At 47.9% G+C, this 19,518-nt stretch overlaps 8 protein-coding genes across 8 annotated transcripts; 4 read left to right on the forward strand and 4 right to left on the reverse strand.

The window, feature by feature from the left end:
* Nucleotides 1–12: 12 nt before the first annotated feature.
* Nucleotides 13–1,910, reverse strand: BJ212DRAFT_295956 (uncharacterized protein). Its single transcript, XM_041342853.1, has 10 exons — nucleotides 1,834–1,910; nucleotides 1,580–1,720; nucleotides 1,448–1,504; nucleotides 1,284–1,397; nucleotides 1,058–1,213; nucleotides 951–1,001; nucleotides 708–877; nucleotides 635–657; nucleotides 499–581; nucleotides 13–441 (listed from the first exon to the last, which is right to left on the reverse strand). Exons 2-10 carry the CDS (start codon nucleotides 1,716–1,718, stop codon nucleotides 164–166), a joined length of 1,071 nt encoding a protein of 356 aa, XP_041199013.1. The 5' UTR covers nucleotides 1,719–1,720; nucleotides 1,834–1,910; the 3' UTR covers nucleotides 13–163.
* Nucleotides 1,911–2,012: 102 nt separating this feature from the next.
* BJ212DRAFT_1259456 (Sodium:solute symporter family-domain-containing protein) lies at nucleotides 2,013–4,479 on the reverse strand (the record flags this gene model as incomplete). The annotated part of the gene is made up of 9 exons (XM_041330027.1): nucleotides 2,013–2,240; nucleotides 2,288–2,643; nucleotides 2,695–2,989; nucleotides 3,041–3,145; nucleotides 3,199–3,308; nucleotides 3,360–3,495; nucleotides 3,535–3,608; nucleotides 3,660–3,839; nucleotides 3,894–4,479. 9 exons carry the CDS (start codon nucleotides 4,477–4,479, stop codon nucleotides 2,013–2,015), a joined length of 2,070 nt encoding a protein of 689 aa, XP_041199014.1.
* A 2,312-nt stretch (nucleotides 4,480–6,791) lies between these two features.
* Nucleotides 6,792–7,677, reverse strand: BJ212DRAFT_1295131 (uncharacterized protein; the record flags this gene model as incomplete). The annotated part of the gene is made up of 3 exons (XM_041332289.1): nucleotides 6,792–6,809; nucleotides 6,869–7,019; nucleotides 7,334–7,677. The coding sequence occupies 3 exons, from the start codon at nucleotides 7,675–7,677 to the stop codon at nucleotides 6,792–6,794; spliced, it is 513 nt and encodes a 170-aa protein (XP_041199015.1).
* Nucleotides 7,678–8,492: 815 nt separating this feature from the next.
* BJ212DRAFT_1316005 (uncharacterized protein) lies at nucleotides 8,493–8,995 on the forward strand. Its single transcript, XM_041334178.1, has 2 exons — nucleotides 8,493–8,659; nucleotides 8,716–8,995. Exons 1-2 carry the CDS (start codon nucleotides 8,551–8,553, stop codon nucleotides 8,904–8,906), a joined length of 300 nt encoding a protein of 99 aa, XP_041199016.1. The 5' UTR covers nucleotides 8,493–8,550; the 3' UTR covers nucleotides 8,907–8,995.
* Nucleotides 8,996–11,235: 2,240 nt separating this feature from the next.
* BJ212DRAFT_1258641 (thiolase) lies at nucleotides 11,236–12,863 on the forward strand (the record flags this gene model as incomplete). Its single annotated transcript, XM_041329955.1, has 8 exons — nucleotides 11,236–11,396; nucleotides 11,453–11,483; nucleotides 11,539–11,792; nucleotides 11,839–12,311; nucleotides 12,361–12,458; nucleotides 12,510–12,622; nucleotides 12,698–12,743; nucleotides 12,795–12,863. 8 exons carry the CDS (start codon nucleotides 11,236–11,238, stop codon nucleotides 12,861–12,863), a joined length of 1,245 nt encoding a protein of 414 aa, XP_041199017.1.
* A 194-nt stretch (nucleotides 12,864–13,057) lies between these two features.
* Nucleotides 13,058–15,566, forward strand: BJ212DRAFT_1258661 (chondroitin AC/alginate lyase; the record flags this gene model as incomplete). Its single annotated transcript, XM_041329957.1, has 4 exons — nucleotides 13,058–13,399; nucleotides 13,458–13,841; nucleotides 13,898–15,090; nucleotides 15,143–15,566. 4 exons carry the CDS (start codon nucleotides 13,058–13,060, stop codon nucleotides 15,564–15,566), a joined length of 2,343 nt encoding a protein of 780 aa, XP_041199018.1.
* A 256-nt stretch (nucleotides 15,567–15,822) lies between these two features.
* Nucleotides 15,823–17,474, forward strand: BJ212DRAFT_296445 (uncharacterized protein). The gene is made up of 3 exons (XM_041342854.1): nucleotides 15,823–15,983; nucleotides 16,128–16,489; nucleotides 16,544–17,474. Exons 2-3 carry the CDS (start codon nucleotides 16,202–16,204, stop codon nucleotides 17,276–17,278), a joined length of 1,023 nt encoding a protein of 340 aa, XP_041199019.1. The 5' UTR covers nucleotides 15,823–15,983; nucleotides 16,128–16,201; the 3' UTR covers nucleotides 17,279–17,474.
* A 195-nt stretch (nucleotides 17,475–17,669) lies between these two features.
* Nucleotides 17,670–19,516, reverse strand: BJ212DRAFT_1443817 (Ima1 N-terminal domain-containing protein; the record flags this gene model as incomplete). Its single annotated transcript, XM_041337881.1, has 6 exons — nucleotides 17,670–18,296; nucleotides 18,353–18,511; nucleotides 18,559–18,695; nucleotides 18,768–19,095; nucleotides 19,148–19,266; nucleotides 19,315–19,516. 6 exons carry the CDS (start codon nucleotides 19,514–19,516, stop codon nucleotides 17,670–17,672), a joined length of 1,572 nt encoding a protein of 523 aa, XP_041199020.1.
* Between the last annotated feature and the right edge of the window lie 2 nt (nucleotides 19,517–19,518).

Raw genomic sequence — 19,518 nt, forward strand, 5'->3', positions numbered from 1 at the left:
TTCCGACGTTATACATGGCTTTATATGACTTTATATTCCAATATAAAGAAAATCTTTCCTATATATGACAATATCTTCGGTTCACGAGTCCTCTGATGGTCGCGATTAGACCGTGTGCGGAACCAAAAATTGTAATTTGTGAAAAACTCTAATTTCCATCCACTTATGCAACCTGAAGTTCCTCTAGGCCAAATAGCTGAATAGTGTTCTTATACACCTTTTCTGTCACTTTCTCGAACGGGACCTCTTCATTGAGCTTGTGTATGACCCATGCAACGCCTCCGATCGCACTGGGCTCGTTTCTCCCTTTCACTGGCCTGCCCATCATGAACGATGGCAATTTAGTGCCGGAAGGGAAATACTTCGACTTTAATGACGCCGGAAGCGTCTCTAGTAAGGTATTTGACGCGTGTGTTGAGGTCATGGAGCACCAAGGAGCATCTAATATCAAACCATTTTTCAGTACCCTCCACAACCACAATGACATCGAAATTTGACCTGTCTCGAGTAAAAGCTTGTCCGGTCGAATCGCCTTTGCAGTAAGCAGGTTTTGCTCTGTTTTGAGGGAGCACCCATTGATGCTGATGCGATAATATCAGTGCTAAAATTCAATGCTGACCCTCTGAAACCACACCTTATGTGGAAACCCATGTCCATCTGTGCGTCAGAGTCAGCGCAATTCGAAGAATGATAGACTATGAACTCACGAGCTCGACGACCTCTTCAACCGACCCTGTGAAACTGTGAACAACTCCCTTTCTCTTTCCATCCTCTCCGAAACCTTCGTCACGAAGGATATTCACAAAGTCTTTGTGGGCTGCACGGGAGTGAAGGAACAGCGGTAGCTTGTACTTTTTGGCAAGAAATAGCTGTGAGCCTGTACCGATGCAAGGTATCACCCAGCACACGGCAATTAGCTTGAAACAAGGGGTCCGATGTTCCACACATACGGAAGTGTCGTCGCTGTACGTCTTCCGGTGCGAAGTGCATGCGATCGTAATCTGATGACCTCAATAACCTTGTCAATGGTTTGCACACATGCAACATCTAGACACACCCAAGCCACACTCGCCAATAGCAACAACTCTGCCTTTACCGTGGAGATTGGCACTTATTAGGCTGTCCAGCGCCTGGAGGTAGGCTTCTGGACCGCCCGGGTACTCGTCAAATTCTTTTGAGCGGGTTGGATGGCATCCCACTGTCGCAAAAAAGCCTTGTGAAGTAAAGCAGCGCATTATGACATCAGGGTGCAAATAATTCTGGTTTTACGAGATGGTGCGAACCATATTGAGCAGCAAGAGACAGTGCAGTTTTTGATTCTCCAAGACTTCCGCCTGTGATTATCATAGATCGAACACCAGCTAACCGCGACCTGTCCAGCATTGCTTCAAAGTCGTCTGCAAATGACTGTTAGCGCAGCGTAGAAGCACTGAAGGCCACGATAGACCTTCATGTTTTTTTTTGCCATGGTGAATGCCATGAAATACAGCATCGGTGAGATTTACTGTTCAACAACGATATCGAGATCGTATTAATGCGATGTGTACCACCATAATCCATGGTTCTCAATGGCACTCACCTCCGATGTCTATGATGATTGACCAGATCAATACGACCAGCGCCGGACTGGAAAGTTTGGATCCCATCTCACCTATGAATCTAAAAGTCCCCGATAACTCAGCGGGCACTGGCTTTGATGGTATAACAGTAACGGGCATGTCTATGTCGGGTGAAGCTTGCGTGAATAGGTTTACATAGATACCGTTATAATGCGGTTGTAGAGGGAACGAGCCAGGAGACCCCTGAGCTCAGTGACGCGGATGAGTGACTCACACAGAACTTCGGACCCTTGGCCAGTAAAAAGGAAACGACTATCTTCATTCGTCCATGGTCTGTCCAGGATAGACTAATTAATCCAGTTCCCACATTGACGATGATAGCATCAGCGGCTTTGTCGGCATCACGTATAATACCCAGCCCACGGCTACAAACGACTTACTAATTTAATACAATTATGCAGTATTACTACTTGCAATTGCCCCCTGTCGTGCTTTACCGCCGAATATGTCCCGAACCATACCCAAGAAGATATCCTTTATCGCTGCACGGCTCTCCCAGAGAGGTAGGATTGATGTGATGCCAGCAGCTACGAAGAGCCACGCGACACAGATGATAATCCAACCTCTGAAAAAGTTCAGAGAGAACACGTAGTGTGATAGGAACATGGGTATCGGTATAAGCTGCGATCAAGTTAATAACCGAGCGTCAACATATCAATTACACTCACGAAAAGTACAATGAATATCAGTGTCAATGATGCCCAGGTAGCAACCTTGAGTGACTTTTGAAGTTCAGCGTATTCTTCAGCTGGGACATCAATCGTTATGTCGTCTTTCGCCGATGCTACATCCACCATGGCACTTTCTTGCTTCTCTTTCTCGACAGGTGAGTCGGAGCCAGAGCCAGACACGGAGTCCGGTATGGTCGCTTGCTTTCGATCCATCTCTCTTGCTCGGGGGTTGATTCTTTTAGTAGCAGACCAATCAAACTCGTTGTCAGGTTTAATGAGAGTGACGACGGCGGAAATGATAGCACCCGAGCAGCAAGCGCCCAGGTTTCCAGCAAGGTTAGGATACATTAGTCCTTGTTCTTCGTCAGCATAGAACACGGTGTCTGCAGCGGACAAGAACTTACCTGTAGTTGCGATAGTCAATTCGCCGTAATACGTTTTTGCAACTGCCAACCATGCAATTATGCCAACTACTACTCCTCCCAATGCGCCACTGATGGCAGCCTCTTTTGTTTGCTGGCGCCATACCACACTAAAGATGACTGGGCCAACAGCGCCAGTGAACAAAGTTCCCGAGAACAAGAATAGCCAGTTCAAAGATACTCCTATTCCGATCCATAACGATGCAACACACGACATTACCAGAGCCCATACTGCGACCATTATATGAGATACACGTATAAGAGACTCTGGTGATGCCTGGATATCATCATCAGTGTTCGTTCTTGGTAGCGATCGATGTTCACGTACATCAGGATTAAAGTGGATTTGATACAGATCAAATGTAAGAATAGATGATGTCGCAATCATCTCGGAAGATGCAGCTGAGGTTACTGCCATGAAAAGCAGTATCAACTAAATGACCAGCTGTTATTCATTTGTCAGCGAATGGGAAATATGTGGCTCACCATAGCTGCTGCACCACCACTGCCCAATAGTGTCACTACACCAGCGGGAGCAGCTAGGCCAGCATTAATCTCCGCCGCTGTGAGCCCACCAGAATACGGGAAGCTGGGATCTAAAACGTCGTCAGATACATACAATATTGAATACATGTATTTAAACTCACTGTTGGCAAGCGCGACAGCAGCAAGGCCCATGATAGAGGAAAAAGTGAGAGGTACAGCAAACCAGGCAATACCGCCCATAAGATAGGCTCGGACAGCGGTCTTTGCTTCTGATGCGATTGCACGTTGCCAGTAGCCCTGTTTGTGATATTAGCGAGCATCTACTTGTTACGGTACCAGATAACGAGCCTGATCCAGCATGACAGTACCAAATCCACCAGTGATCTGAATGATCATAAATGTAAGTCCATCTTGAGAAAAAGTTCAGTAAACGTCTGTAAAGGGTGTAAGGAACAGCTCACAGTTGGACTTCAGCGTCAAGTATGAGCCATCTTGGTTTCCGGCGACAGGTCGCTCGATGCTTGCTTGTTGTAGCAAGCTGTACATTCCCTCAAAACCGCCGATAAGGTCTGCTTTCGTGTATGTCCAGAAGAAGAAGTAAAATATGAGGATCATCAAGATGAGTGTATGTGAATAATCGCCTGCAATAAACCTGAATCAGCGGGTTAACTCAAGGGGGATTATCGATCACCGACATAAGAACGTGGCGCGAAGACCCCCGAGGATGACATAGATACAGACCCCAAGCGGAATGAGGAAGTTGGCGGCATAAATGTTCATCCCAGTGAAGGCATTAACAACTGCACTGCCACCAAGCAGTAACATGCTCGAGACAATAAGATTGACGACCAGTCCAAAAGTCGCGAACATGAAGTGTGCTGTGTTACCGTAGCGAGCGTGAACAATCTCGAGGAAGGTGTGACAGTATGGTGCGATCTGTTTAACCCGCACGGCGAGAATTGCCATAACAAATATTTGAATCGTAGCACCTGCTGCATAATAATAGCCAGCACATAGACCATACTCATAAGTCACTGTGGAGCTTTGCAAGAGCGTTGCCGCCCAGGTCCATGCCGACACGATGCCAGAAGCAATAAGACCGGGTTTGACGCTGCGTGATGCTGTATTGAACTCCTCGGAGGTGGAGATCTTGTAGGTCGTATAGCGGTTTTGAAGGGTTGATAAACCCATCATGATGATAGCGAAGACGAAGCCGATTCCGAGCACGACGCCATACCCTGTACCTTGTGTCAGGACTTCAGCACCTGTGGTTGAAGACATTGCAACAACAGAGGGACGGGAGTAATGCATAAAGAAGTTCAGACTTTAATAGGTGCCTAGGGCGACAGCCCAATACCGTAGTAGAAGCAATTTGCTATCGAGTCCGCAGAGATAGGCATGAGAGATCCAAGCAGGCACTCGGGCCAGTCTTCTCCCTACAATGGCATGTATAACGCAAACCGCGGACTCGGATATCTTTAGAGCTCAATAAGCGCTGAAGGCACATGAAGGTGGCTATCGATAACTCGATAAGGTCAGCGTAGTATGCGGAGACAGGTTCGCTTGTAAAAAGAGGTCGAAAGACTTCCTTTTTATTAGTACGATCATGATAGTAGATTTCCTGAATCAGACGTACTACAATTTGTGCAGACGGGCCAAGCCAGCATTTACTAGCATCTTATGGTGGGAGGAATCGTATGCAACAGGACAGGGTATGACTTGGTGATGCTTTGCTCTATCCCCAGTATCTTTGTTTAGACTCAGAAGTCTAGAGCCAATGATTATTGTGCGGCAGACTCCCGAGTGCGTGAACTTGATGAAGACTACAATGTGGAACAGCTGAGAACGTGGGGCGATAAGACAATTATATACTATCAGTTACGCGTATGATCTAGAATTTCGATATTGTGAGTCACATTTTTTGCAGAGTTCATGGTAACCTGTGGCGGCGTTATCTCTCTCGGTTACTTTGAAGTCCGAACGACTTCAAACCCTGAGCGAAAAAAAGTCCAGACACCCTTTGAAAGACCCCAGATCCCGCTCAACATCTTCGCTTCAGCTCAATATCGTAGCCATCATCGAGCAATATATAATGGCCTCAACATATCCTCACTCCCCCGCATGCATGCATTCCTTCCCTTAACTTCAGCTTTGTCGGTTCAATATTCTCCTCATCACGTCTTCGACATGCTGACTTCTTGCATTTTCATAGCACTCCCTAATTGGCACTTTGTAACAAATGCAGACTTGATAATATATACACAATATTCAACTCTCCGAGCAGGTTAGGATGTGGGCCCGTAATGTGCTCGCTGCAAACATCCGTTGACACCTTCCGTATGACTCCAGCAACCCAATACCAGTGATATCAAACTTAGTATTCTGATATTGCTGCAATCTCAAGCCTCGTTCACATGAATCTCGGACACGTTCAGCGTCCGAACGCCAAAGTGAACATGAACTAAACGTCCCGAACGTATTTGAGCACGTTCGGTCCAGTATTCAGCCAAACTGAACGCAACGTCCAGTTCAGCGTTTGCTGATCTGAACCGGACTTTCCCATCACTATCGTCGACAGTATTTCAGTTGCGCAGATATCGCAACGAGAGGTGACGACTCGGTCACCGTGCCTGTTGCAAGAATGAGTACATCGTTGGATTGTCCATTCCACTGAGGTCCCACCTTTGTTGTGATCCAACAGAAGACCGACTTCAGTAGTTCTAGGGTATCACATCCTCCAACTTAGGGCGTTGTCTCCAGGCCTCCGGAACTCAGCCCCTAGTGATCCGGACTATTTGAAAGCCACGATGCCTTCTCGGGACAGTCATCTCAACCACATTCGATGTTGTTGCAATGTGCCGCCCAAGCTATACTATCAGGTTTGTGGAAAAAGATGGAGCGTGGCTGGTACCAGTGATTGGGAATTCAGGGAGGTTTTCGCCCACTGAGAGATATAAGAATGTGTGCCTTACGCACCAGATGGGTACGAGTATCGGAACAATGAGCACCTTCGAGGAGCAGTTGAGTGGGGAGAGACAATTCTACATTGTGTTGGTTCCATGTTGACGAGGATACTAGAGTGAAGTTGTGTCAGGCAATTCACTTTCCGGCCTCGCGAGGGCAATGTTAGAATCACATGTATTTCCACCTCCTACTGTATGGTAATATAGATACTACCCTATAGTAGGGGTCGGTGTTGTGCATCGCTACGGCGTAATATTGGTGTTGGCTGGGGCAACAATAGAACAGGGGTAGAAATCATGACGATTGGTATTAGTGATTGCAAAAGTTCTGGATAGTTTCCCATATAGTGAGAGACACGGGTTAAATGTATGATTTGCGTACGAGATGTGTGTCGAACATTGGCGAGTCAGAGATATGCGTTGGAGGAGTTGGCTGGGTAGAGGCGGATGTATCTGTGGCGCAATTTAGCACATGATGATACATTGGCCAGGTAGTCAAAACGAGAATCACAACTGTGAACGATAGAATGCGACTCGTGATCACAAATGAGGCTTGGGCGCTTCCGCTGCACAGCATATGCTGTACGCTCTGAAGTGAACACCAGGATAAAGCATAGAGAGCATACAAACTCAGAGTGCACTCCCGACCTGTGCACTCATCGTCTTGGTGAGACGTTAAGGGACTCAAGGCTTACTAAGAAACGCACCCAACCCAGTTCCCACGGTCTCACAGACCCGGTTTTCTTGTAGAGCAAAACTGGTCTGAGACCTCTCTGAGGATAGCAGTACCTCTCCCATGCCTCTCCACAGTCTAGTAATGATGGCCTGACAAACTTAGCCGAGGCGACAAACTCGATTCTAATCTGACAGTCCAGATGTCATGATTTGCAGGGCTGGTTAGTGATGGAATAGCGAATATTTGAAGAGAAGAAAAGGGGGTCCGAAAAGACGTGTCAACAAAGTTGGAAAAGTGTACGGCCCCTAGGTTTGGATTGACTGAATGTCCGAAATTTACGACCTATCGATGAACAAGGCACCTGCCGGCGCAGCTCTGCCTTCCTTCAAGTTCTTTTAGAATTTGAGTGTGTTCGGCACGTTGTTCTAGTATCCTTTTATCATTTCCGGTGTTAATCAGTGCTAGTGTGCTGACTCTAAGGTTCTCGCATGCTTACCTGGTGACGTTGAATGAGCCATCAACAAGAATTGCTTTATGATCAATGGTCATGTCCTCGAGCAGGTCGTTTTTGCCAACTTTCAAGACCATGTAAGGGCATTTGTTAGTCCCATCGTTGTGCTCACGACGGTCATACAGCACGAGAAATTTCGCCGGCTTTTTATACTTGCGATTCATCCAGATGGCATGCTCGTCGAGGATTGCCTCAGGTTGAAAGTAGTCGTTTCTGTCGAGGAGTTGGAAATGACCATCATTGAATTGCTTGATTCTGATGCAGACGAATCTGCTGTTGTCAAAATTGCTGTAGTATACAGCGGTGACGAATTTAGTTTCACTAGTCATGGCGGTAGTAGGTGTCTTGGAGTTTTTTTTAGGGGACTCTCGCTCGCTGACGTTTTATCTAGCTCCTCCTATTCCTTTTCTCCTATTATTATCAATCTATCCCGAGGCTCTAGGTGAGCCCATTCGTTATTGGCTTTATTCTTGCGTATGCCCTGTCATGGCGTCTCGCTCTTGCATTGTCTTCTGTGCGTCACAATCATAGGCAGCGTCATGAAAATTTTCTCTTCAAATACACGCAGTGAGTGTACTTGCTGTTGGCCTCGTCCTGAAGCCCTGTTCAATACCGGATTGTCCTTAAAGTATGCTACTGAGGCAGGCAGTCTTGCAGAAGGGGTCATATCCATGATTTGCACCGTGCAGGCTTTCGAGACACATAAAATATTTGGTAAGGTGTGTGGTTAGGCTACTTCTTCTTCGTGAACTGCTTTGGATATGCGCTGGCGTTCTATTTTGGAACTACCCTCATAAATGAGGGCTAGGGTCTGTTCCGTGTCGACGGCTAATGCTGAGGTTGTAAACGTCTTCCTCGCCATCTTAACCGGATCAATATCTCTTGCCCTACTTGCACCTGAATTATAAGATAATCACGGTCCTACTTTTGATTCGGAATTCTCATCTCGCTTTACTCAAGCTACTACACGTTACTGTGGTGCTGCTGCCAAACTCTTCGCTGCGATTGAGCGTGTCCCTGATATCGACTCGGCAAACCCAGGAGGACTAAAGCCTACAAATGTCACCAACGAGATTACGTCCAAGAAAACCAAATTCAACTATCCGTCTCGCGCATATATCCCAATTCTCAAAGGCATCAACATCACCTTCCCGGCCGGCGAGACCACTGCTGTCGTCGGCGCATCTGGATCTGGTAAATCTATGGTTGTATCTCTCACGGAACGGTTCTACGATCAGCTCAGTGGCTCCGTTATGCTTGACGGAACTGACTTGCGAGAGCTGGATATAAAATGGTTGCGCTCTCAGACCGGTATGGTCCACCAATACCTGGCTCGTTTGACGATAACTATTTAGTTGACTCTACAGTGGTTGAAACATTGTTTGTACCGAGGTTCGAAAAGGATGTAGATGGAGGACAACCCTCACTTTACATATCCTTGAGGGAGGTCGGAGATGACTCGAGTTTGATACGCCTAGAGCTAGGTCTAGTAGGGCTGCCAGTGGAGAAGGGGAAGCGCAAAAAGCTTCTCATTACATGTGTTCAACGGAGGAGATAGTCGGTCGGGTACTCAAGCAACGTAGACAAATGCGTGACCGAGGATTGTCTCTCCGTTCTCCACGTGCCACCGCCTTCCGGTCCGCATCGGAGGATCCGCTCACCACTCGCTGACCATCTCCACTTCAGCGCACAGAATTAATCACCGCCTCTGGATATCCTATCTATTTCACAATGACCTTGCCTATGTCGATGTCCTGTGGCACAACCTTGCTGCACTATCCTCACTTCCTCCGACCAATTTCTTCCTGTCCGAAGACAATGCCATCATGTCTACACTTCGTTATCCCCGTCCCACCAGTCCTCTTCTATCTGTTTCCCACTCTTCAGGTTCCATATCCGCAGCGAGCCGTCTCTTGAACAAGTCATCATCCGTTGTCCGCCTGGCAGCTAAATGACGCCCTTGACTCGACTGGTGTATCCTTCAAATTTCTGGCTGGGCTTTATCGTTAATGTCTCCTGCATCACAACAACGAGTGAAGACACAATCAAACACCACGCACGTAGCTCCATCTCAGCTTTCGTCTTAGAAAGTCTCAAATCATCACTTACCACGATACGTTTCTTAGCAGGTCTTGACGTCTTGACACCAAGACATAATGGGCGTATAGGTCGAGAGTGCACTGGAAGTCTGGGTTTGTATGTTTTCTATGTAGTATGCATTGCCCTCGTGTTCACTTCACAGCCTGCATATAGCATATACTGTGCAGCGGAAGCGCCCAAGCTTCATTTGTGATCACGAGTCGCATTCCATCATTCACAATTTTGATTCTTGTTTTGGCTGCCTGGTCAATGTATCATCATGTGCTAAATTGCACCTCAGATCATACATCCGTCTCTTCCCGGCCAACTCCTCCAATGCGTTCGTCATCCCTGACTCACTACTCTTGTGAGCAGTGATAACAAGACTCGTCGCCGTGGGTCGTTGCGCCAGATCGACAGGTATATGTGCATGCGCCCAATCTTTCAGCTTGCAACCAATATTTTTAATACACGACACTTGTACGATTCTATGTACGTTGCAGCTATATCTCTCGAACGCAAGCTCAAGTTCGAACGGTTCGTCCCCGGTCATCATTGTCAAGATGACTCACTCACTCACACTCACATCCCATCGGTCATTGATATTCAATGAACATCAGGGAACTCGTGAGTCTATCCAGGGTGCTTTACATTGATTGCGGTGGTTTTCCGATATTATACATGGCTCTATATAACTTTATATTCCAATATAAAGAAAACCTTTCCAATATATGACAATATCTTCGGTTCACCAGTCCTCTGATGCGACATGGCCATCTCGATGCAGAGGAAGGGAATCGGCTCGAGCACTGTACTTCGACTCGTCAAGTTCACCCATGAATTCTTGAGGAATAGGCCAAATCAAGATCGTTGAACGACTTGCAGAAGAAACCAGAAAACACTACTCCAAATCGTAAGCAATCACTTGATCAAACGAGTTAATTGACTGTCTCACACACCCAGGGTGACCATTCTCTGGTGAGACCAGCCCTACTCTGAGGACCTTGGCATGGATAGCAAAGCGTTGTCTATCACATGCGAGAACGTCAAAGAACCTCGGAGGAGTCAGTATCTCCGACGAAGGGCTGGGGTGGGAGATGACTGTTCATTGTAGACTCAAAAGCTATCATCACCGGGGTCGGGAGACTAGATTGACGCCAAGGATCATGGTGTTGACCTTTCTACACAACATCACGCAACGTCGCAATGGATGCGGTATAGTTATCCTAAGTACGAGAAAATTCAGCATAGCAAACAGTCAACCAGCCCACCTTAGATTGGATATTATATCAGTTGGCCATGCAAGAATGGTCTTGCTGCTCACAAGCAAGTCTTAAGACTAAAAACAGAACAAGAAAATCGTATCAATCGACTAGACTCGTGACCAGTCTACATCTTTTTGAGATGTGGAATAGTCATTGGTACTGAAATGACAAAAATCAGTTGGCTGGCAGACAACACAAGGATACAATTTTATGATACATTATCAACCGACTGATGTTACTGCCGCCATGAACGTTGAAAAGTGTTCCCAACCAACTGGAAACAAGTCATAGCCAACGACAATTGGGAAACACTGATGGGACACACGAAACGAAATAGAACCACGTTCAAGGTACCCAACAACAAATAACAGTAAACCGCGGAGCAAGGTCCACGTTCGCCGAGTTGATGTGAGATACTGACACGGATGCTTTGGGAATCAAGTTGAACCCGTTCCGGCTTTCGGCACCCCAGGCTCAAGGTAACGTCACAATACTGTTTTGCTGTCTAGTAGGAGAGCCTCTTCAAACCTACTTACTATTGCTATGGCTCTGCAACGCCTGCGACAGCTTTCTTCACATCTTACGGGTGCCCCATCCTCGGGTTTGACTGCTTTGGAACAGAAACATCCAGATGATGTCGTCATAACAATGGCCATCCGTTCTCCACTGACTAAAGCGAAGAAGGGTGCCCTGAAAGATACAATGTGAGTAGTACAAACCGTCGCTGAGGATATTATTCATGTCTCACTTCTTTTGGCAGGACAGACGAGCTTTTGCTGGAGATGTTCAAGGTATATTCAGAGTAATTCGATACACACACTTCATCGTCACTGAGCAGGCCTTTAGCATGCAATAGCTCAGTCTAATGTCGATCCAAGTGTTGTTGGCGACATCTGTGTAGGCACAGTGCTCACCCCCGACCCGGTTTATCATGCCAGAGAAGCGGCGCTGGCAGCTGGTTTCCCGGAATCCGTACCAATTCAAGTCGTCAACCGCTTTTGTTCCTCCGGTCTCATGGCGGCAACTGTCATCTCAAATCAAATCCGCTCTGGTCAGATCGAGATTGGACTTGCTGTCGGTGCTGAATCCATGACCCAAAAGTATGTCGAGAAATTGAATTTATCTTGCGAGGCTGAACTATGCAAGCCCTGACAAAGGTGCTCCTGCTCAGTCCGAGGCTCTTGGAGTCAACGCTGCTGCTAAGGACTGTCTTCATCCCATGGGTTGGACCAGTGAGAATGTTGCTCAAGATTTTGATATCTCACGAGAGATTATGGATGAATACTCGGCAAAATCATATCAACGGGCTGAACATGCTGAGAAAGCCGGTTATTTCGCGAAGGAGATTGTCGCATTTACTGTTTACGAGAAAGATCCTACCACTGGTGAACGCAAGAAGACTGTAGTTACAAAGGACGATGGCATCCGTTACGGGACGACGAAAGAGGCACTTTTAAAGATTCGGTCAGCGTTTCCTCAGTGGGGCAAAGCACACACAACGGGTGGGAACGCAAGCCAAGTCACTGATGGTGCAGCAGCAATCATGATGATGACTCGGCGCAAGGCGGAGGAGCTTGGGCTTAAAATTCTAGGCAAGCACATCACTACTGCTGTTGCAGGTAAGGCAAATCTCCAGAATAAGTATTTACTTGCTAAAATTTTCCGGAGGCTGCCCTCCCCGTGTGATGGGCATTGGCCCCGTGTTTGCCATCCCCATGGTTCTTCAAAATGCTGGACTGAGCACAGAAGACGTCGACTTGTATGAAGTGAGTTTGGCAATTTGTCAGGAGATGCATGCTGAATCGCGGTGTATACAGATTAACGAAGCATTTGCTTCGCAGTACGTCTACTGCATCCGGGAGCTTGGTCTGAACCCAGAGAAAGTGAATGTTAATGGAGGTGCCATAGCCTTTGGCCACCCATTAGATGAGTGAACTTTATGCATTGTATATTTACTACTATTATGCTGATGTAAATTGCCTCGATCACGTTGCACCGGTGTGAGACAGATCGTCACTGGATTAAATGAGCTCCATCGGAGAAAGGGGAAAGTATGTTATTCTACCTCATTCAACTGATCTACGTTTGACAATGCAATGCAGGTGTTGGTCACTTCTATGTGTATTGGGACTGGAATGGGTGCAGCAGCGATCTTTGTGCGGGATCACTGAATTATGTAAGACGGTATCTATGGGTTAGCAAGCCGTAATGCCGTTGTCTAAATTTGTATAATATTAAGTATACAAGTGTCTTCCTGCTGTTCCTGTTCTCACCTTCAACTTTCGCTTCTCGTTTTGTTAGTCAACGCCCACCTATAGTCTCTCTTTTACTCCTTCGGCCTAACCTCCAGGCCAGTTTCCACAAAATGGCCACAAATTATGATGCACTGGGTAGTCAGACCAGAAATTCACCGTACGGCTCTGGAGACCCATACTACAACGAGTCGTCAGGGTATATCACACCCGCTCACTCACCCAAGAAGACAATCAGTAAATGGGTGAAGTTCGGCGTACCCGTCGCTGTTGTCGTTATTGCTGGTGCAGTTTTGGGTGGCGTTTTAGGCAGTCGCTCGAGCAAGAACACTTCGGCTTCCAACTCGGCGGCGGCTAGCGCTGCTGCTACCTCAGCCATCGGTGCAAAAAATGATATCGGTCTTTTCGCTACAGCAACAGACAGCCAGTACTTAGTACCCATATACCCAATGACTGTGAGTCATGTTTGCTTACTGCATCGTCCTCGAGGTATTGATTGCTTGAATCCCGTAGACCAACACTGCCGCATTCACTACTCCTACATTCGTCTCCACCACCGACACTAATCTTGCCTGGCCGCAAGATCCTTTCCAACCATCTAACCCCAGCCCAACCCAAGTTCGTTCTGACAGGCCTCGCCTCATCGCTCCTACATACATGTGGGATTCCCTTCCCAACCTCATCAAAAATGATCCCTATCTTTCCAATTGGAATAACACCATATTCGGCAATGCAACACAATACATGGCCCTGCCTCCCGTCGTGTATTTCTTGGATGGTGGTAATGGCATTTTGGACCCTGCTCGTGAGATCAAACAACGTGTTAAAGCGTTCTCCTACGCATACCGCTTAACCAATGACACGAAGTGGTTGGATCGCACCTACGTCGAGTTGCAGGTATGTTTCCTAGCCTATTTTGAGGTGGCTTGATGTCCGACGCCCCGCGACTATAGAATGCAGCTGGTAATCTGACTGGCGGTTGGGGCCCTGATAATTCCACGAAATGGAACCCAACTCACTTCCTCGACACTGCTGAGCTCACTGCAGCCTATGCTATCGCTTATGACTGGCTGTATAACGCGTGGACACCTGCTCAGAGAAGCTCGATCATGGCCACTATGATCACGTACGGCCTCAGTAACGGGGTTATCGCTTACAGTAACAACGACCCGGGCGCTTATGGCTGGTGGCACACTAACACAGAGGGCAACTGGAACTGTGTTTGTAACAATGGTCTTACCATGGGTGCACTTGCTATCCTCGGTGATGACACCACGGGTATTGCTGCACAGCTTCTTGCTTTGACCATCCCCGATGCCCTCCAGAACTGTGCTTTTGCGCCTTCGGGCGACGGCACATGGTCTGAGACTGCCAACTACTGGTACTTCGGTACTACGGCTCACGCCGAGATGGCATCTTCGTTGTTGACTGCTACTGGTTCTTCATACGATCTTCTGTCCGTCAATCCGGACTTCCAGTTGACCGGCCAATACCATATGTATGTGTCCGGCCCCGGCTCCCTCTTCAACTACGGCGACTGTGGTCCAAACAAGTATTCTACCACTGCCAATGCCATGATGTTCTACGGCCAGCAGTATAACATGCCGCAGTACCAGCTTTTCCAACGTGATCAGTTCGACGCTGCTGAACCATGGAGCATGTTCTGGTACAACCCTGCTGTCACCGGTGCTTTCTGGGATGGTCTAGCACTCGACCACTTCTTTGATAACAGCACTGATCAATGGGGCTCTATGCGATCTAGCTGGACAGACGAGAACGCTCTTTATGTTGCCGTTAAAGCGGGCACGCTGCAGGGGCACCAGACGCACAACGACCTTGATTGCGGCGACTTCGTCGTCGATGCTCTTGGTGTTCGTTGGTTTGGAGAGCTTGGATCTGGGGACTACAATTCAATAGGCTACTTCAGCAATGACTCTCAGATCAGTCAGCGATGGTTGTACTACCGCAAAATGACGGAGGGCCAGAACACCATCTTGGTCAACCAGCAGAACCAAGATGTTACCGCTGCACCGACTGTCACGTATGACACCTCGGGTACAGTGCAAGGGTCCAGTACTGTGATGAATGTTCCTAGTAACTCCAGTGCCTACTTCATTGCGGACCTGTCGAGTGCATATTTCGACGTGTATGTTTGCTGATGCTTGTATACGGAACTTGCACTAATGATTACCCTGCAGTACTTCGTTCTCCCGCGGTGTTCACTTGATCAACGGACGCAAGCAGGTACTCATCCAGGATGAGATCAATGCTTCGGCCCCCGTTATGTGGCGAGCTCACACCAATGCAACTATTTCCATCAGTTCAGACGGCTTCACGGCCACACTTACCATCGGTTCTGCGACCACCACTGTTCAGCTGCTTAATCCTCCATCTGGCGCAGCGTTCACCACTATGAGTGCTGTTCGGTTCGCTTCTGATCCTACCCCCCCACAACCTGATCAGCCTAATGATGGTGTGACTGTCCTGGTGATCAGTCTGCCTGCTGGCTCGTACACGTTGGAGGTGCTCATTAACCCACAATGGCCAGGAATGTCATCGAGTTCATACACTACTCCTGGCTCTGTGGCTCTGAGCCAATGGTCGTTGACAAGCCCTTCTTAGTTTACATTTTCCTCGGACGTTTTCATTGTTATGCGATAATGGATATTCGCGAACAGGATTGGATTTTTCTTGAGTTGCTGGTTGTTTCACCTTACGTACGTACGGAGTTTCACTGATTAACCTACGTATCGTTCCCTCCGTTGTGCTGTCGGAGCACTGATAATTTACGATCGAGGACGCGTGTTGTAATTATACCAGAGTCTTCAAATGATTGAATTTCGGATTCTTATTGGCTGCGTGGGCGGCTGACAATATCAGTTTCCTTGACAGCCCAAACACGTTCTATCTTCTGTCTGCCGCACCACAAGGTTTCGCTCCTTTACACTTAAACTTGAACGACGCTCCTTTTTTTTTATCTGTCTTTTCTGCTTGGAACGACGTGTTTCTGATTCGGATAGAGAACCGTTACCTCACCGAGTGAGTACCTTCTGGCGCTTGTAAAGTGGTTCCATTTTGTTGACTTGTTTCAATTGTTCAAACCACGACGTTGACTGTCTTGTATCGACGGCTGGTCCATCTATTCGCCCGTTATCTGTGATCTCAATTTCGACCATTCTCCAGTCACCAAGGTTTAGTTTAGGCTTCAAGTTTTTCTTTTCAAACACGCCACGTACGCGCGACAAAATCTAGTAAAGATGCCCAAACTTTCTCTCTTTTTCTACGCGACACTCGTTCTTTCCTTGGTCATTGCCTCGGACGCAAAAGCATTCGACCCGAATCAGCAAGTCAGTCACAACCGCTTCCTCAAGAAGCGAGCCGCGCCTCAGATTGGTGGTTTTCCTGAGCCTGTCATCGGAGTAGGCGCTAATCCTTCGACTGCAACCACTGCTGCGGCAACGCAGTCCGTGCCAACGGCAACTGCAGCTGATAGCACACCCGTATCTTCTGTAACCCCTTCATCCTCTTCGTCCTCTGCCACTGCAGTGAGTTTCATCCTATTTACCCTAGATAACCAGCAGCTGAAACTGCGTCGATAGACATCCGTTAGCACAACGCAAAATTTGGTTAGTCAAGTTTCACCGACGACGGCGACGACGAGCTTGACTTCTTCGTCGACATCTTCTCCATCCTCTACCTCCCCGACGAGCACCCAATCAACATCGTCAACACCACCAACTATCCAAAGTGTTCAATCTAGTCCCTCTGCGATTGATGCTACACCTGCACAGGCGGGCTCTCCCACCTCTCAATCAGTGATACTCGTCACCAACACCGCTTCTTCAAGTGCAAGTGCCACACCATCTTCATTGTCCTCTTCTTCTACCGGTATCACGCACACTGCCCTCATCGTCCTCATTGTCATCGCTACAAGTGTCGGTGGTTCCATCATCATTTGGACCATTATTCGCAAGTGGAAGTTTGGCAAATCTTCCAGCTTCGATGACCGCATGCAGCCTATTGACTGGCAGCCGAGTAACGACAACGATGACAATGGTGGTATTCCCGGCCTGAACCGCCGTAACTCCACCGCATCATCATTCCATTCGGGCTCCGGCCACGCTGGCATTGGTGCAACGACACTCAACCCAATTCCTGACCATGATTTCACCGCAGGGCCTGCCCATCTCGCACCTGTTGGTGGTTACGCTGACCTTGCGCGTGGTCCCAGTCCTCAGCCCATGATGCAGGAACTCGCGCGTGGACCGAGTTATAAGGCTGACCAGTATGGCGTTCCGCTTCATCATGGCGGGTACGCCACGCACGGATACTGAGTCAGGAGAAAAAGCGCGCAGAATAAAATTTCTCGTAAAGTGGATGCATCCAATTTCTGCATTGCTCCTTTTTTATTCTGTCGTATCAATCAATAACATCCGCTTGCTGAACCATGCATTCGCCTCATTCTCGTTTACGTATGCGGATCTAGACGACAAACGTTATGCTTATATTCCTCGCGTCCATACCCCAAATCATCGCATTTCCATTCCTTTCCCATCGTACTTATACCCTCCGTTGCTATTCTTGTGTTCTTGATGTTAGGCATTACTGGCCAAGTAGTGCGGTTGGTTCGTTTGCACGGACGGGTACTTATTTTTGTCCGAATGAAACATGCGCTTTGTGCAGGTCACAAATGAATATACTGTAATCTACACAACGTAGTTGGAGTTAAGTCAATTTCTCTCGTGCCGTTTGCACTCCTTGCCAGAAGTTGAACCCTAAAGCTGCAAGAGGGATGAGGATCAACGTGGCGCCTGCGCGCCACCAGCGCACCGCAAACATACGTAGGGTAGCCCGTGTATGAGTGGGGTGTGCAGCAGACGAAGGCTTGTGATCTCTATCGTCCAATTTGGTACTTGCGAACAAGGACTCCAGGCCCGTCGGCCGTTCTGGAGGGAAGAAGCGCTGTGGCTTGACCCACGAACCATCATCATCGTCATTAAGGATCTTCCTCGGCTTTGCAGGCGAAGGAACCGTAGGGGTCCAGTCCATAGCATCGTCATCCTCGTCTTCATCCTTATTTTGAGAGCCCGTGTATGTTGAGTTGGATACCATGAGAGAAGGAAGGCCGAATATCGGGTTACTGGGGGACATTATAGGATTTGATGAGAGTGAGAGGGATGCAAGGAGGTCTGGTTCGCTAGCAGTTCGCGTATGGGGTGCGGGTGATGGACGAGGGGAAAACTCAGGTGTGGGATGAGCAGAGGTGGCTGGATGCTGGTGGCTAGAGGTATCAATTAAACGAATTGGCGGAGGTTTCTGTACGCGCAGCGCGACGAATGAGGTAGCGCAAATCTAAGCGTAAGCGGCACGTGAATATGAAAGAAGGGAGAAGGTGAAATTACACTTACGAGTGCTTCAACGATGAGTGATATTAGGCAATAGTAATGCGTTCGTGATGATGCCGGATATTGCGAAAGATGCAAGTAGTCCCGAGAGGGCGAGTGCAATGATAGTGCGAGAAGAATAGATGATAGCAATCTGGAGAACCATGCGGTCATTTGCAAAATCTGGTGGTGCATCAGTAAATTAAACTTTGATTACCACATGGACTGACAATATAATGTTTCTTGCCATGAACGCGAAGATCGCGACCTTGTATTCGTGCCTTCCGGAAGGAGTAGTATGTCGGGTCCCATGCAGTCCAAAATAAACTACATAGAGCAATAAGAGGAAGGACCTGTTGCACATGACCTGGTACATTGGGAAAATGGAGTTTTAACACAACTGCGACATGAGAATCAGATATGATGGTGAAGCTAGAACTGTGAGAATGTGTTGGCGCACCAGATGAGTGAACGACAACAGCTACCACTAACGTCATAAACCATAGAAACCCTCTCAGTCTCCACAGAAACAAATGAGTCTGAAGTTTTTCTCTTTCCCTACTGGATCCCGTAACTTGCCTCTGCTTCTCCTTGCCTCTGCTGTCATTTAACCATCCGCCCAGCGCCTTTGTCCGAGCCATATGATCCTTCTTCCGGATCTCCTCTTCGACAGCAGGCATACAGTTGGCACACACCGGAGGATATCGGACATGCAACGATTCACGATATTCCGGAAGTTTCTCCAAACGCTGCGCATAGTCCGGATGCTGTTCATGAGGCTTAGTGTGATAAAACGCGTGTAAAAAGGGCGGTTCCCACATGTGGTGGCGGTAGGTAGTTTGAGAGAAGGTTGACCAAGAGCATTTGGTTTGTCTGGCACGTATGACAGAACTGACCGGTTCCGTACATGGACGGCAAGCGGTCCTTGCTGGGAGAAGCTGCCGATAAATCAGAGCGTGAAGAGCAACGATAAATTTGAAGCTTACCTCGCTTTGCAAAAGACTTTGAGTTCAGGGATTCGTCGTGCATGGCAGGTTCATCTGACATGATGTCGCCGTTCGCGTCATAGCGGTTCCAACAGTCACAGTGCGGACAGCGGAAGGATCTTTGATCTGGGGGTGCAGGTTTTATGGTAGACCTACAGAAAAAGCAGATTGTACTGCTAGTGTGACGAAAGAGAGGTGCCATTT

This window comes from Suillus subaureus, assembly GCF_016647635.1.
Source record: "Suillus subaureus strain MN1 chromosome Unknown BJ212scaffold_2, whole genome shotgun sequence".
NCBI lineage: Eukaryota > Fungi > Basidiomycota > Agaricomycetes > Boletales > Suillaceae > Suillus > Suillus subaureus.

What these genes read in the sequence shown, in the direction of transcription:
- BJ212DRAFT_295956 (XM_041342853.1), bottom strand. Translation starts at nt 1,718, where the DNA reads ATGCCCGTTACTGTTATACCATCAAAGCCAGTGCCCGCTGAGTTATCG. An exon ending in TGGCAAAAAAAAACATGAAG is followed by an intron (nt 1,398 to 1,447) that starts GTCTATCGTGGC and finishes AGTCATTTGCAG; the next exon opens with ACGACTTTGAAGCAATGCTG. An exon ending in TTGAAGAGGTCGTCGAGCTC is followed by an intron (nt 658 to 707) that starts GTGAGTTCATAG and finishes TCTGACGCACAG; the next exon opens with ATGGACATGGGTTTCCACAT.
- BJ212DRAFT_1316005 (XM_041334178.1), top strand. Translation starts at nt 8,551, where the DNA reads ATGGTTGTATCTCTCACGGAACGGTTCTACGATCAGCTCAGTGGCTCC. An exon ending in ATGGTTGCGCTCTCAGACCG is followed by an intron (nt 8,660 to 8,715) that starts GTATGGTCCACC and finishes TTGACTCTACAG; the next exon opens with TGGTTGAAACATTGTTTGTA.
- BJ212DRAFT_296445 (XM_041342854.1), top strand. Translation starts at nt 16,202, where the DNA reads ATGCCCAAACTTTCTCTCTTTTTCTACGCGACACTCGTTCTTTCCTTG. An exon ending in CTTCGTCCTCTGCCACTGCA is followed by an intron (nt 16,490 to 16,543) that starts GTGAGTTTCATC and finishes CTGCGTCGATAG; the next exon opens with ACATCCGTTAGCACAACGCA.